Raw genomic sequence first — 17860 nt, forward strand, 5'->3', positions numbered from 1 at the left:
CCAGGGATTTTGGTGTAAAAGGGGTATTAGTATTGTAGGACAGCTATCCTGTAACAGTCTAATTCTCAAGAGGTAAAAAAGCTCATTTCAATATTTCAATCTAGAATATTAGTAAATGTTCTTACTCACCATTTTGTCTAGCACCAATTGCCAAGACGATCACCGGCACAGGATGTTGACTAATTATCTGTTTTAATAATGGTGCAAAATGGTTCTTAACATTCAGGAATGAAGTTTTATTGTTGACAGCGAACTTTATGACAAAGATATCTGCTTCTACAGCCCTGTCCTGGGACCTCTGCGGATCACTCTCAAATGTGTCCTTAACAAAACAAAACAAAACATAAGGAATATTAAGATTGAAAATATAAATAACGTTTAATCCACAGTTTTCCAAACTCTACCAATACAGTCCAGCAGAGGCGGAACTTCCATTGGTGCAGCAGGTACAGTGCTCCGGGGCCCCAGCGCACTAAGGGGCCCATTGCTGCCACTGTCGCCCCCCTCCTATCACCCACTGTTTTTCCCTGTCACACTCTGCTTCCCCCTGCTACTCTCTGCCTCTCCCTGTCACCCACTGGTGTGTTGCATATTGTGACCTTGGGTTGAAGTGGAAGGTTGGAAGGTTGGAAGGTGGGAAGATGGGAGGGAGATTTAATTTTTGCACCTAGGCTCACAACCCAGAAGTTCCGCCGCTGTAGTCAAGGTTTTAATGATATCCATGCTTCAGCACAGGTGACTTAACTAGCACTTCACTCAATTTGCTTTAACCATATTGATTCAAGCAGTGATATCCTTAAAACCTGAATCTTTGTAAGAAAACACAATTACTGCCAAACAAGTATATATAAATAATTATTCCAATATGACAAACCTGAAAGTTCAGTATCAAGATATAACTAGCAGCAAGAAACTTCTAAGCATCAGCTAGAGACGTGTTTATAGGCACAATTCAGGTTGATTCGGTCAGGCGCAAATTCACATGGGGAAACGATGTTTTGCGTATGCACTTGCGCAGCAGTATTTTTGCACATGTGTATACGCTGGGAGCGTGTGAACTCAACGCAAAATCTGTTCGCCGAGTGCACAGAGGGGCCTGGGCTATTAGCATATGTGAACGCTCAGCTGTCATGGGCGTTCCCATGAAACCGCTGGGCGTACACATGCTAATGCATTCGTGACGCACATGCAGAGGGGCGGGCAGCTGACATAACTGGATGTCAGCTGCCCGCCCACTTCCCTGGAATTCTACACGCATATGGAAGGGTAGTCTGGACCACCCTTACATATGCCAGCGCCTTCACCATCATTCGATCGTCGCAGACGATCAAAAGATCGGGGACGTTCCCACTGGCATGTGAATGGATGTTTATGCAAAACATCTATTCGCATGCTGGGCGATAAAACCCGGCGTGCGAAGGGGGGTGGGTGTACCACCATTCGCAGGGCGGGTTCTGGTTGACTCACAAAGGTGCGAATTCGCACCCGAGCGAGTCAACCAGAATAAGGGCCAATATGTACATCCCTAAAAGCATACAAATAAAAGTATATACAGCAGTGACCGTCGGAAACACTGTGCTATGGGTTCCCTAACAAATATATAAGGGTCTATTCAATTAAGTGTGATTGGGGCAAAGTGCCATTGCACCTCATCTCACCCCTAACGGTGTGCAAATAAAACTTAGTGGGTCCGGCGCTTTAATAAGTGATGTATACTGTATATTCATATGTGTGAGCGGTGCAGGGCTCTGGGGCAGCATAGTCACTGCCCCATGGTCCCTGCATGTGGATTATTAGATAGCCAGTGTCTAGACAGACACTGACATGCAATAGGTCGACATGGTCAAAAGGTCAACAGGTCAAAAGGTCGACAGGTTCAAAAGGTGAACATAAAAAAGGTAGACAAATGAAAAGCTCAACAAGAGTTTTTCACGTTTGTTGATGCCAATGTCGACATGGACCCCCAATTAGTGTAACGTGTACGCTCGCCATGCTTAGGGCTCACTATTAAATTCCCTGACTCATGGGAATTTGGCAGGAGAGATTGTAGCGAGCGGATGCCATACACAGTGGAGGCATGCTGTGTGGGATACGGTCGCTAGGTGTCCATGTCGACTAACGTCGAAATACGAGACAAAAAAAAAAAGAGAGGAAAAACTCATGTCGACCTTAGTCAGGTCGACCTATTTCTTGTGTCATCCTAAACTCTGTCGACCTTCATAGTGTCCACCGTGACCCAATGACCCATACCCTCCTGTGCATGCAGCAAGTCACGCATGCTTTAGGAGGACAGGGAACTAAAAAAACGTAACTGGGGCAAGGTCACACGTGCTATGACAAAGTAACACCCTGGTGTCACGATTATTGATTTCATAATGATGGGCTGTGTGTAATGTTGTCCTTAGCACCCTTATCAGCGCTATACCTTACTACCTACTTCCATCCATTCTTAGATTTATTTTTAAAGCTGCACAGAAAAAAAGGCATGATCACAGAAGTACGTTTAGTACAGTCTACTATGTGATAGCGAGAATCCCATCATTTATTAAAGGGAAAAACTCCCCCACTTGACCTCTTTAGAGGGTATTCAATGATGCTGAAGAAGAGGATAGGGTGTATTTTTTTGTGACATCCCCTCTTCTGTGGTGGCACAATAAACATTTTCTGAGATACTTATTTTTTATACACCCTCAGAGATGATGAGCACACGGCCCTAGTCTATAGTTTTCTGTGATGATTGCAGCTTACAGACCACTTCATACGGCTTAATAATAGCTTCAAATTAAATGAAGGGCATTTCTTCCAATGTAACATTCAAATACACGGTAGTGACAGTATATAGTATTGCAGTAATACAATGCAATCTGGGTGGAATATTACTGCCCCTGATCTCATTGTAATTTGCTATCCTATCACTGGGATGCGTCTCCCCGCACACACAGGAACAGGAGCCCCCGTGATGCGCTAAGCCAGGTGCCGGGGGCGTCTGTGCGTGCACGTTTAGCGCTGGCCCCCAGGGAAGCGAGTGCACATAGTAATGAACAATTACATTGTGAACTTTTTAAGTTGAAGCAAAGGGAGCTTGGTTCCTTTTATCACAGAGTTACGTTAAGGGACTATTATAAGGACAAGCCCATCCCAAGGGGATTTTGCATTAAAAATTGTCCAACAATCGGCAGTTATAATGTGATTATTGGTGTTAAATAAATGCAGTTCCGATCTAATGTTCCTCGAGATCGAGGAGGCCACTAAGGATCTGAAAACAGTATGTGATAAGATCTCAGCAATTGAAATACTGCATTCAATTACATTAACATCTGACACTGAAGTGAATTGGATGGAAAAATTATCCAAACAAGTTGCCACCTATAAATATGACCTCATACAGTTTAAAAAACTCAAAGTCACAAAAGTAATTTCAGACTATGAGCAAAGTCACGTATACAGCTGGGTTCACAGAGGTCAAAGGGAACGTAGAGAACTCAGCCGGTACCAACAGCGTTTCACTACCGTAATACTGTATGTCAGACGCATTCATCTCAAGACCTACAACCTACTAGTGACTCTGACTTTGTGCTCAGTGACAGACCATCTACTAGAAGGGGCATCCATTAGGGTTGAGTACCTGAAATAAACTCAGAGGAGACCCAGGCGATACACCAGGTGTAGTGGGCAGAGGATCTGGACGAAAGGGAGGCAGACCTTCCAGGGCGAACAGGAGAATTTGGTGGTGAATAGAAAATTGGATGGGGATCCAACTGTGGTCTTTAAGAAGGAACTTTCAGGAGTAACATTGATCTGTCAGGGGTATTGTGTAGAGCAGTGGAAAAAATGTGATTACTAGTGAGTTATGCAATGTGTTTATATCTAAATATCCTGTCACACCGCTGCTCTACACACTCAGTGCACGAGGGTCTCTCTTTCAGCCAGTGTCCCTCTATTTAGACAGCCTCTTGCAACCATGTATTGTTGGTCACCCCAAACATATTCTAGACACTATGATGTTTTTATGAAACAGTGTGCAAGTCCAGCAGTCTCCCGGTACCGCTGTCCGCACGGCTATACCCCGCTCCCTGCCTGTCGTCCCTGATGCTCAGCTCCAGTCTCATGCGGCTTTCATACCGCCGCCATTACCATTGGCCTCAATCCTTGTGCCAAAAAAACAGACTTCCCACCTTTCCCAGACATGGGGGCAGCCATGTCTTGCCTTGTCACATGTCTGTTTCCAGATAATCCTGTGTGCTTCCTAGTCTGGCTAACTACCAAGCCAATCAGCTTCCACTGGCTGCTATAAGGATGCTGGGTAAGTAAGGCCAGTTACCAGCGCTACTGATTTGATTGTGTTACCTGTGTGGTTCTCTCTCTGTCTATAGGCTGCTTTCAGTTTCCCTGTTCCAGAGGATTCCACTCCTTCCAGGTCCTGCGTTATCTCCAGCAAGCAGCTGGCTGGCTTCATGTTCCGCTATTAATACTCACCATCGGTGTTCCACCATCTATACTCCTGCTCCTTCGTTGTTCCGCCATCATTACTCCTGCCCCATCAGTGTTCTGCCATCAATACTACTGCTCCATCGGTGTGTCCATCATCGACCTTCATCACCATTGGGGCTCCTTCATCGATACTCACCATCATTGGTACTCCTTCATCGATATTTGTCATCATCGGTGCCTCCTTCTTCAATATTCATCACCATCGGTGCGCACCAACGATATTCCTCACCATCGGTGCTCCCACATCATGACACAGCTTCCGTGGCATCTACCTGGTCCACAGCGATCAGTATTCCAATACAGAAATTGTCAAGTCTTCATTACTGTTTATTATTCTGGACTTCCTCAGTGTATTTACACTGCACCAGTTACTCCCCCGTATACACACACATATATATATATCTATATCTCTGGACTTCATCAGTGTCATTACACTGCACCAGCCTTTCCCCAACATCTAAGCTATATTATACGGTCAGACTTCATCAGTGTTCTCACACTGCAGCTATTTGTCATCTTTCTATAAACAGTAATGTCTATTCTTCATTGCCTGTGATAACCTGCTATTTGCCCAAACAATTTCTCAAGTCTTCAATATATCATAATTTTCATCTTGTGGTCTCAATAAAGACTTTCATATTTTATTCCTGTGGTCACATCTCAAGCTACTGTCTCTGGCATGCACAGTAACCTTATCAAGGCCCCTCGGTTCCAGTTCCAGCTAGCCCACCCCTATGCCTGTGGTTATCGGCAGCCAGGATTTGACCACAGGTGTGACATGGTCTTTTAATTTCTTTATTAGAGATAGTGCTGACAAAAGCACTATTTTCTGTACGATAGCAAGTACTATCTACAATTGTCTGGTTGTGCATGTGGTCAAATATGGCCCCATCAAACTGTATGCCAATGCATACATATATTTGAGAAATAAATTTTCTTTGAAAATGTCAATGTACTTTATCTGGTAAAAAATAATTTTTTTTGCCAGGTACATAGATGACATTTTTCTTATTTCTACAGGGACCCAAGAACAGTTTAAGAACTTTATTAGGAAGCACAATAGATCACCTCTAGTCCAATTAAATTCACATTCTCAATTGACCCTTGTAAAGTCCATTTTTTGGACATACAGATTGCCCCCGCTGTCGAGATGGCGCTCCATCTGACTGGAACAAGCGAGCATCCCACACGCACATGCGTCCCAGTTACTGGGTGGGCATCCCAGTTACGACGGGCAGGCTTAGGGGGGGAGCAGAGAGGTGGGAGCAAGTGGCGGGGACCGGCGGCGAGGCGGCAGGGACCAGGGGGGGGGGCTCTGTTAGAAGGGTCGCTCGTGTCCCCTTTCGGCGGCTGGCAGTTGGCGATCTGCCCGCCAGAACCCAGATGGAAGAGGCCGGCTCCATCTGTAGAATTAAGATTGAAAGGGGGTGTTATAATGACAGATCTTTATAAAAAAAACAACTGATAGAAATACTCTTCTGCATTCTGGTTGATTTTACCCCAAGGCAGGTGAGGAAAATATTAACCTGATGGTTGAACAATTTCTGGAAAGGGGTTATACCATACATTCTCTGTACATTCCCAGGTCACCCTGCTCACAGCGCAGTCATTCGATAAATTCGCAGCCCCTTGAGCGGGTCTGAATGACCCCCATAGATTACACGCTCCACTGGGGCCGGGACTGATGTGATTGTTCAATTCTCTGTAAAGCTATGCAGAATATGTGTGCACTATATAAATACCTGGTAATAAATAAAATAATATACATAATGATGAGCACATTTTCATGCAACCATCTTGGTGCTGATTCTATGGAAGGTTATCATTCATTAAAATGATCATGCTTTAATAAAGCAAGTACTTTCCATCATATAGAACATAATTAGAAGTCTCACAGTGTTATTCAGAATAAATGCTAGTTGTATAGAAGCAGTCTTGTATATAATATTATTTGACTGCTGAAAACAAGCGTTGGCGAAAAACTTTGACATTACACAATGAAACTTTTATGTGACTATGTGGTTAGAAAAATATGCAGGGTCACAGCAAGCCCTTTCATACATCCGTTGTTTCAGGACATTCCTATGAAGGACAATGGCATGTACTTATTAAGCTACATAAGATATAGATGTTACCCTCTTATTAGTGACCACTATTGAAAGTATTTATTGCAGTTATGAGTCTCAATGTTATGGCGTACTTGCCTACTTTTGATAACTAGTTTCAGGGAGATTTTAGATGGTAGCAGAATTTTGCACAGCGCCCCATTGAGGGGGCGTGTCATGCTCCTCCCAAAGGGCGTGTCTAGTTCCATATATGGAGAGATTGTGAAAATACATTGTGAACGTGGCACCTAGAAGCGTGGGTGTGTACTGCTACATCTCAGATCAATGATTTAAAATGACTTATATCCAAATGTTGATGAGCCCCAGTTAGTAAGAGCTACTATACTTAGTAAAGTGCTGGGAATTGGCAATGATGATTCAATGTAAATGTATCTGTCTCTCATTCCTTTTTTCCCCCAACAATGTAACAGTGTAATGTGGGCTAGATGAAATGAGGGATATTGCTAGACTAATGAGGGAGAGAGGGAGATTGCTGCTATTTCAGGGAGTCTCCTGCAGAATGCAGGAGGGTAGGCAGCTATGTGTTATCGTTACCAATTCATAAACAGCATCAGCAAATATATATCCATTAACTTGGACATGAATATAAATCGTTATGATATGTCATTACTGTATGTGTTAACTAACAATAACTTCAACAGATTAGATCATTTTAACTTAAATACCCCTACACACTATGCATCTTCTCTGAAGGGAGCTGCAGACGGGGGGCAGGAGTATTTAAAAAAAAAAAAAACATTCAAAAGAATGGGAGGCTGCTTATTCGCTGAGAGCTCTCTCAGCCAAATCAGCAGCCACCCATTCTTTTGTATGGTTTTTTTTGGAATACTTTTGCCCACCACCCGCCTTTCACTACCTGTCTCTTGCCACCCACTGCAGAGTGGGCAGAACGCCTTTCCTGCCTGGTGCTCCCTGCTGTGCAGAAAGGATGCGAAACATCCCGGGTGCTCAAAAGCACCTGTGATGTGCCGCTGACAGGCTCCAGGTATGACCTCTGACTCCGTTCCAATACGCACGGGACCACGCATCGGATGTCATACACATGCGATTTGGCCCGATTTACCCAATTTCTCAGCCCGATGCGCCAGAATCTGGTGAAATTGGGCCCAAATCGCAGAGTGTATGGGGCTTTTAATTTGGTGGACAGGTTTTGCTTAATTCAGATACCGCTGGATCGTTGATACTTTGCAAATGTGCTGGATCTGTATTGTGTATGTGCAGTATGGGTCCTCTGTCGTTGGATGTCTAACCTTGCAGGGAACTTGTACTCAACATTCACTTCTCTGCAATACATGTTACCATAATGCAAAGCTAGTCACATGTCTTTCTATTTCCATGCATCTAGTTATCTAATCATCATTAGTCATGTTACTCCTAGAAAATATATGTGATTGCTTCATACACACACGCACACAAACACACATTACACCTTGTGAGAACGCCTACGATGAGCAATCAGCATTATTCCAAGCACATGAGATGGATGTATTCTACCAAGTTAAATCTGATTATCAATTCATTCAGCAAACCAACATTTTATTTGGTTAATTAAGTATTTTTGCTTTATATTAGCAATTTGTATTACAATCCCCAGGTTGTAAAGCGATTAGCTTTACATTACCATTATGCTTAATCAATTTTTGAAGCATTAATCTTGGTGTAATAATTTTTCCAATGAACAGGAGACTTTCTATCGTTAAGATTACAAGGAAACACACAGTGGGTCCCAATTCAGACCTGCATATATTCAGAGCCTAATGAGCAGGTTAACACCGCTCCGCCAAATGCAAGCTCCCTCCTGCCGACCGGATCCCCTTGCTATGCTTCGAGCGGATGTGTTGCTCACCATGGATTGACTTTTCCTCTGTTCGCAGCAGGAAGGTAGCCCAGGACTTACTTTTCTGATGTACGTTGTTGTCCGTATTGGGGGCGGGCGCTGACGTTATGTGACTTCATCTACCCAACCTGAGCAGGCGAGGGAATGCCTGTGTTTCCTGTGGCCCGCCCAGCATTTCTATAGGCACGCCCACCATTTTTGCGGGCACGCCCATGAAATGCTGGGTGTCCACCCCGGAACCCCCTCTGCCTGTCAATCAGAAAGCAGGCACCCCTGCAAATGGAAATTTCGCTGAAGGCGCTTGCTGCGGGGGTCTGCACATGCGCATTAGCACCTATGTGCTGTGTAGTCGGAGACGGGTCTGAATTCGTTGCTCAAGGAGCAGGCCTGAATCATGCCCAGTGTCTGAAACTGTAGATGATAAAAGACATTCTATTGCAATATGAGGGATGCAAAGCTTGCATGCAATGTCTACCATGTGAAAGTATTTTCAAATCTGGCCCCACCCAGGAGGAGCAGAAGTATGTGGATCACATCTATAGATGAGCTCATAGAACAGCTCATTTAACAGAAAAATATCAGACAACGGCAGTTATTTGATACTGGTTTGATACTGGCTCCAGAATCCGGGCAGTCTGCTTTGCATCACAACATTCTTACAAAGGTATGGCATTGAGGGCCTGAATCAGATATGGGCGCAGGTCCGCTGCAGCATACAGATTCCCGATTATCAGGAATTTGCTGCTGTGCATGGGTCAACTTTGTACATGCGCAGGACATGCCTTGCGGTGTCGCCCGCAGTTTCCTTCTGCCACTGCTTAATGGACACGTAGCAGCTTTGAGGGTGTGGTGAGGCCATGGTTTCTGGAAGTGGAGAGCTCAGGCATTGCAGCCTCAATTCAAACACTATGACCATCGGAGCCAGCTGTGTGATCTCAAGCTTATTCAGCTGGACCACTGCAATGCTGGACGCAATATTGCATCCCAGGATGGTTGCAGTGCTGGGACTGCTGCTGTATGCAGGAGGCATCTGTTGTACTGAGACATCTCCTACACGTCCCTCCTTATAATCAGATGTCCATCTCTGAATCAGGCCCTGTAATAGGAGGCTTGTGAGACTGCTCAGCCATGGAAACTCAATCCAAGAAGCACTAGACAAACAGTTCTTGTGCAGATGTTGCTTACAGGCGCAGGATTATTTTCCGCCTTGTGTCTTTCAGCACTTGGATGTCCCATTCTGAGAGCATGTGGCCTGCCACTTCCTGCCTGAGCTACATAGTTACATAGTAGGTGAGGCTGAATAAAGACTTGCGTCCATCTAGTTCAACCTATGTTTATAGAAGCTTATCCCTTGTTGTATAGTATGTTCTGATATTTTTAAAAACAGATTATTTTACTTATTCGTACCCATGGATGTTTTTAACCAATAAATGTTTATCCAACCTTATTTTAAACATATTTTTAGTGTTTGCCGACACCACATCTTCAGGAAGAGCGTTCCAAAGTTTGACTGCTCTGACTGTAAAGAAATGTTTTCTTCTAGATGAACAAAATCTTTTTTCTTCTAATCTATACTCATGCCCTCGCATCATAGATTCCTTTCTAGTAGAAAAAAAGGGTCTTTGACAGTTCCTTATATTGGCCCCTAATATACTTGTACATGTTGAGCATATCCCCCCTTAAACGTCTTTTCTCTAGTGTAAATAGTCCCAGATTGCTTAATCTTTCCTCATAGCTTAAATTCTCCATTCCCCTAATAAGCTGTGTTGCTCTTTTGTGGATTTTTTCTAATTCTAAGATATCCTTTTTGTAGTGCGGGGTCCAGAACTGCACTCCGTATACGGGGTGCGGTCTAACCAATGATTTGTACAGTGGCCTAATTACTTTTGAGTGCCTAGTTTCCATGCCGTTGTTGGTCCTACAGGCTTACACAATAATATCACTTGGCCGGTTGCCCAGGGCATCCTTGCAGACATTTAATGAACTGACTTGCTGGGAAGGTGGCATCCTAATTAGAAGGGCTGTCCACAAACTTTAGTCACTGTAGTGCGTTTCAACATATACTTCTTGTGTAAAACCAATTGCTCTTCTATAGTTCGATTCCGTTCCGTATCCCCGCTGGTCGTTTGGTCGTTTTGAAAATCCTACCTGCTGTGGTCAGGGCTGTCTTTCCCATTGGGCTTAATGGGCAGTTGCCCAGGGGCCCAAGGATAGTAGGGGCCCACCACAATGGGGAAGACGGCACTGTCCTAAGGAAAGGTGGCGGGTGGTGGGGATCCGGACAGTGGCGGGTGGAGGGGATCCGGGCAGTGGTGGGTGGAGGGGACCCGGGCAGCGGCGGGTGGAGGGGACCCAGGCAGTGGCGTGTGCAGGGGACCCAGGCAGCGGCGTGTGCAGGTGACCCAGGCAGCGGGCGGCGGGTGCAGGGGATCCGGGCAGCGATGTGTGGAGGGGATCCGGGCAGCGGCGTGTGGTGGGGTCCGTCCGGGAAGTGGAGACCTTGATGTAGTGCTGTCTGCCGCCCTGCAGAAGATTTTGAAAAGACTGGCCAGATGCTGATTGGCCAGACGCTCAGCCAATCAGCGCCCAGCCAGTCTTTCCAAAATCTGCAGCGCTTCCCGCCCGGCGGCAAACAGCACTACATCAAGGTCTGAGTCGCCGTTTCCTGGACGGACCCTTCCACCCACCGCTGCCCGGATCCCCGCCACCCTCCGCTCAAATTATTTTGCCCAGGAGCCCATTATATTCTTAAGATGGCCCTGGCTGCAGTCAGGATTTGAAAATGACCCCTTCACCGGGGTACAGATCAGATTAGTATCGAATCGCGAGCAGATCGTGTGCTCCAGCAGATCGTGCGACCATCGTATGGTCGTCTCACGATCTGCTCATGATCATGATCATTCTGGTGTACACCCTACATTACAGAACATTCGCAGAGCAATTAATAACCGGATAGCTGCATATATAATGCTTCCCCCGTTGTCCTCCCACTGCTCTTTAATTACAGATTTATTAAACCAAAATTGCAATACAAGCTGTATTCTAACATATACTAAGTAGACAAAAATTATGAACACTGCCCACAAAACATCCTCACAGGTGTGTTGATGCATTAATCCCGCCTATTTTGGTGTTGGTCCGCCTACATTTGATTTGGTGCTGCCCAAGGCAGGCCACTTCTAGAAATTTTCTTAGGCCACTTTTAGCCACTGTACACTCAGGCATCAATCGTTCTCATGGTAATCGCAAAAACCCAACCACGTCCACCTGATCTGAAAAGTTTTATACCTTCAAGAACGCGTGTATGCTACTGGAGCACACCATTTCGCTTGCACGGTGGTGTCCAATCACTTTTGTCTACATAGTGTAGAACCATCTAGCTACATTCAGAAAACATTTACAAATTACCAATTTTAGAACACAAATGTTAATAAGTAAATAATACAAATTACTACGACATAAACAAAATGTATTTTATATTGGGTACAATCTTTACCTACTGAACTTTTTACAATCTTACGCTATCAGAAATGCTGATGTAGACCATAAAAAAGTGCTCCCCCATAACACAGGCTTATCAGAAATATATGTGATTCAAGAAGCATTTTCATACATACCAATAGTAACAAAGTATTAATACTGTACCTAGGTTATATATTAGCTGCAATTTCAGCACTTACCCAGTCAGGACATTCATACACCACTATTTGAACGGTACGCAAAACAATGGCCTGGTAGACCTTGAAAACTGGGTGGCTGTCCTCTATGTGTAATCCATCAGCTTTGTGTCCAAGGTAGAAAGACAACAGGCTTGGGTGCTCTTCATCCTCGCACACAGGATTGCCCTCATTCCCAAGAGATACAATCCGCACTGGCCTTAAACAAACACACTAGTTAGTAAGTTATCATCCCAAGTATTTGCGTAGCTTAAAACGCTCAATAAACTGACAAAACAAATTCTGTTCAATTAACTTGTGTCATTGTCCTGCCTAGAAATAAGCAGAGTGATGAATTCTGCAGGCGCGGGTATTCACACTGATGAATGGATATGTCCACCCAAAGGGATCCATTTACTAAAGGGTATATGGTCGTTGGGTCGACACACTAAAGGTTGGCATACATAGGGTCGACCCCAACAGGTCAACACAGCTTAGGCTGTCACCTGAAATAGGTTGACGTGCTTAAGGTTGACATGCTTGGAAGGTTGACACAACTATTAGGTCGACAGTGTCTAGGTCGACATGGGTTTTTCACTTATTTTTGAGCCAACGTGTGCCAACAGGTGGTATTTAACGCCCTACGATCCTCTGAGGCATGGAAGGAGAAAGAATAGTGTGCCGAGCGTAACGAGGCACCGCACATAAAGCATGGTGAGCACAGCAAGCCATGTGTGGGGATGCAATGCACCGATACGGTGTCCAAGTCGCACTATGTCAACCTTTAATGCTCGACCCAATGATCCGTACCCTATTAAATCTTCTAAAATTGAAAAGGGGCTTGTTGCCCATAGCAACCATTCAGATTCTGTCTATCATTTTCTGGGATACAATAGAGATATGACAGCTAGAATCTTATTGGCTGCTATGGGAAACATGCCCACTTTACACTTTCAGAAGTTTTAGTGAATGTACCCCAAAATATACTATGTAGAGTGTAGAGGGGTTAGCTATGCTCTGACTGTCCAGTATGCATGTTCAGCTCTTTGCTGTTGGACCATGTTAATAATCATCCCTAGGAATGTCCCAAGTGCGTCTCCTTTCTGCACTGTAAACGCCTCAGCCTGCCACACATCAGGATAACCTGCGTACGGCCTGATTGTATGTAAGTGTTGAGGCGGTAAAACCAGGGATGATTTCTTTTTTCTGTACTCTCTCCCTTTTCGAAAAATTCTATTCTCAATAGAAAAAAAAAAACACATAAGATCTGCTCACGTCAACGAGAGCCGACTGATCAGACATGCAGCTCGTCTGATCTGAGCGCCGACCTCTCGACCTGCAGGACCGCGCATCGTAACGACATTACGCACGATGTGCACACCATCCATCGAGAGTGTGCATTTGGGTCCAATATCGTTCAGGTGAATGGGGGCCTTATTCCCAACTACCTAAATAGCCGCTCTCATACAGTAAGTACAGGGCCGGATTAAGGTCTGTGGGGGCCCTGGACAACAAACTTGTGGGGGCCCCTATCAATAAAAGTGATATAATGGCAATTCTAAAAATAAAGTATAACTTATCCTTTTATCTATTAATCCATTACTTATGTTATAAATATTCCCCCTGGGAACACAGGCATGGCGTTGCCTGGTCGGCGCGGACGGCTAACATAACGTGATGTCAGCACCCGCCCTGTATTCGGGGGGGGGGGGGGGGGGGATTCAAAACTTATCTGTTTGCTCATCTGCAAATATAAGTGGCCTAGTGAACAGGTCTGAATCAGGCCCTTTATGCAAATTCCTGTCCTCCCAGCACATTACACTGAGTGGGGGTAATTGCTAGTCTTCAGCTCATACATATTTAGGAGACCAATACCACCCATGGATACATTCATTTCTGCATTGCCTACTGACATTTGAGACGTTTAGGATTTTGATAGCACTATAAAGGGGTCTTTGCTGTGCTTGGATGTCACTCACCATAAAAAGTTGCTTTTTGATTAATATTATTGAAAATGCCACATTCTGTTCTATGACTAGTGTGACTATTCTACCCTCAGACTGAACGGTTCTACCTTTTAATTATGTATTAAGTCTGAATTGAATACAATATAATTGGATCCCTCCTTTCATAGTGTTCTATACACCAGTCACAGTCAGCAATGGGGGAAATCTACATGCACTGATCACAATGCACTAGACTAGAGCTAAATGACCCCACAAGTAAAGAGACCCCAAAGTGATCATGTGGCTGCATCCTCCTCCTCACACACAGAATAGTGCTGCACACTGTCACACACACTACTACTGTACAATGTACACATGCCGGGATAAAGCAGTGCTGTGATTGTGGCGTAGTACTGCTGTTTACAGGAGCACAAGCCTTTGCAGCACAGAGGGAGAAATGCATTAGAGCGGTAGGAACCCCACAGATCTAGATATCCACCTACATTTCTGAGTCCTGCTGCAGCTCCTCACATCCCCCAGTGCTGAGTGCAGGCTGCAGTGTCAGAGTGGGTTAATATTCAGCTCACTGTGCCACAGCCCCAGCTGCCTCCGCTTCGGATGCCAGCCTGTAGTGTAGTCTCTGCCTGCTCAGCAACAGGACAGCTGTGTGTGGACTGCTGAGTGTGACATGAGCGCAGGCAGGATACAATGACAGCAGCCTGTGCTGGGGGCGGGGCTCACAGGCTGATGCAGCTCTATCAGGGGACGATGCTAGTAGTAACATAGACAATCACCATCAGCTGCTTGTATGTGGATCTTAGGGAAAGATAGCTGCATTATTTATTACCCATAGAAATATGCACATAGATTATGTTTCTGCATTTAAAATTCATGCTATTCTGCCTTTCCATAATCTTTTTTTTTTTTTAATAGTGGACTATGCCTCAGAGCACTCTTACATAAGCATGCACGTTCCACATCATTCGATGGCACTGATCTTCAAATGATGTGGGTGTTCCCCTGTATGCTGCAAATTGATGTTTATTTAAAACATCCATTCACGTGTCGTGCGCAGAATCTTACCAAGGAATCTACCACCATTCGCAAGGCGGGGTCAGGGCCGGCGCCACCACTAGGCAGCTTCAGGCATTTGCCTAGGGCGCTGGCCACTGGAGGGCGGTACTGAGCTGCAGCAGCAGAGCTCCCGCCCGAGGAGAGCAAGTAATACCAGCAGCTATTCCCGGACCCAGCAGGGAACAGGTGAGCCGTACCACTACCCCCCATCCCCCCGCCCCTGCTCGTGGATCTGGTCGGCGGGTGCCGCCCGCACCCCCGCACTGGTTAGCGGCAATGTGCGGGTGATGGCTGCCCCCTCCTTCCCTGCTGGTCAGTGTTGCTCTGCAGGTAGCGCCCGCCCAGCCTGCATGCCTGCACACCGCCCGCCTGCCTGCACGCTCCCCCCCTGGAGTCCCCGGCTATGTTGAGGTGAGGGAGGGTGGAGGGGGAGATAAGTGTCGGGGGGGAGGGCGGCAGCGGTGATTTAGAAGATTTGCCTAGGGCATAGTTGCCTACCCTCCTGCATTCTGCAGGAGACTCCCTGAAATAGCAGCAATCTCCCTCTCTCCCTCATTAGTCTAGCAATCTCCCTCATTTTACCTAGCCCACATTATACTGTTACATTTTTTGGAGAAAAAAGGAATGAGAGATAGATACATTTACAATGAATTTCCCAGCACTTTACCAAGTATAGTAGCTCTTACTAACTGCTTTGGGGCTCATCTACAGTTGGATATAAATCATTTTAAAAGATTCCTCTCAGATGTAGCAGTACACACCCACGCTTCTAGGTGCCACATTCACAATCTCTTTTAACAATATCTCCATATATGGAACTAGACACACCCTTTAAGTGGCGCATGACATACCCCCTGAATGGGGCACTGCAACATTCTGCTACAAACTATAATCTCCCTGAAACTAGTTTTCAAAAGTAGGCAAGTATGGCCTAGGGTGCTGAGATGGCCAGCACCGGCCCTGGGCGGGGTTAGGTTGATTCGCAAGGATATGAATACGCATCCAAGTGAATCTAACAGAATAACCCCTATAGTTGTTAACTAGCATTGATTGACAGTCTGCTTCCTTTAAGGGGATCAGAGCAGGGATGCGCAGACAGGGGAGGCAGTGCTTCCCCTGTAATTTTATTTAATATAATACAGGGGTGGGGAACCTCAGGCTCGGGGGCCGTATGCAGTCTGAGTGGCCCTCCCACCCGCCCGGCGGCTTTGCCGGTAGTCAAGTACAAGGGCATTCCTCTTAATCAACAGCAGCCGGAGACTGTCCGTCCTATTCAGCAGCAGCCGGAGACTGTCAGTCCTATTCAGCGGCTGCAGCAGGACAATTTATAAGGGAAATTTTTACATATGGCCCCCGAAGGATTTTTTCCCATACAAACGGCCCTTGGCACAAAAAAAGGTTCCCCACCCCTGATATAATACAAAGAATATTTATATTATTTTAGCAATTTGTAATACTTAAAATAGTTTGGGAGGAACTGATAAGCATGCCTCCCGCTAACAAGTATGTGGGGGGTGGGGCTAAGCCATGGGCTAATGGCAAAAGCGGCACTTTACAGTAATCACACCAGTCCCTGTCAATTAAGATTCTGGAATTGCCGCTCCCTTGTCATCTATCCCCGTGTTCTGGCTCCCCTCTCCCCTATCATCTGTCCCCATGTCCCATTTTATTATTTTTACTTGTGTCTGAATAAATTCTTGCTTGCTGGGGGTAGTACGGATGGTGTAATGGTTAGCTTTACTGCCTCACACAGCACTGATGGTGTAATGGTTAGCATTACTGCCTCACAGCACCACGGTTATGGGTTCGATTCCCACCGTGCCCCTAACTGTGTGGAGTTTGTATATTCCACCCGTGCTTGCGTGGGTTTCCTCCGGGTACTCCGGTTTCCTCCCACAATCTACAAATATACTGGCAGGTTATTTGGTTCCTAACAAAAATTAACCCTTGAATGAATGTGTGTGCATGTACATGTGGTAGGGAATATAGATTGTAAGGGACTGATGTGAATGTTCATATATTCTCTGTAAAGCGCTGCGGAATATGTGTGCGCTATATAAGAAAATAAATAAATAAAGAAGCACAATGCAGTCCAGCCCATATGCCCAAATCTCCTGGACCCCCGGAGTGCTGAAACAAGGACATTTGGTGCCAAGAGGTAAAAAAGAACACCTTTTCTCCCACATGGAAAAAAAACATACTCAGCACTGCAGGTTCAAAGCCAAATTTATTAAGCTTGGTGAAGAGTGGCCAGTGATAACGCAGCAGCCAATCAGCTGCTATCTCATTTTTCAAACTCAGCCTGTAATGTGACAGTTAGAAGCAGATTGGTTGGTACTTTATCACTGACCACTTTATCATCTCACCAGGCTTAATACATTTGCCTCTGAACCTGCAGAAATAAGAGAAAAAAAGACATGAGATCTATTGCTGCAAAAGAAGGGGGAACCACTAAATTAGTGGAATAATGGGCGCTGGTTGGTAACAGTTGTACAAACGATAAATATTTGACCTATAATAGTTTGAAGTCTAGTTGGTCTATATTTTAGCTTGCAGTTCTCCCGTGTGTACCAGTGTGGATACACTTAATCTGTTTATCGCCCGACTTTTTAGGGTACAGGTTCTAGACAGATATATAAAGACAATTAGAAAACGAGAAATGGAGTATCTGCGCTGTTTTTTTATTTTTTTATTAATTTGCACCATGGATGAAGTCACATACACAATTTT

General features: G+C 45.2%; 1 protein-coding gene across 5 annotated transcripts in view; it reads right to left on the reverse strand.

Annotated features, from left to right (window-relative positions):
* The window catches only part of RHOBTB3 (Rho related BTB domain containing 3), an 82474-nt gene extending 67699 nt beyond the window's left edge, over window positions 1–14775 (reverse strand). For 2 of the 5 annotated variants that reach the window (XR_014449695.1, XR_014449689.1), the window contains exons 1-3: window positions 14560–14774; window positions 12135–12330; window positions 130–322 (exon numbers count right to left, since the gene is read on the reverse strand). Coding sequence is in view for 1 of the 5 variants with exons in the window: in XM_083151759.1 (XP_083007885.1) it covers window positions 130–322; window positions 12135–12330; window positions 14560–14561 (391 nt within the window). In the remaining 4 variants the exon portion in view is untranslated. Of the gene's footprint in view, window positions 1–129; window positions 323–12134; window positions 12331–14559 lie in introns of all 5 variants that reach the window. The other 3 variants (XR_014449707.1, XM_083151759.1, XR_014449701.1) reach the window with 3 other exon arrangements.
* Window positions 14776–17860: the final 3085 nt, after the last annotated feature.

The sequence above is a fragment of the Crinia signifera genome, chromosome 1, assembly GCF_055691185.1.
Source record: "Crinia signifera chromosome 1, ASM5569118v1, whole genome shotgun sequence".
Taxonomy (NCBI): domain Eukaryota; kingdom Metazoa; phylum Chordata; class Amphibia; order Anura; family Myobatrachidae; genus Crinia; species Crinia signifera.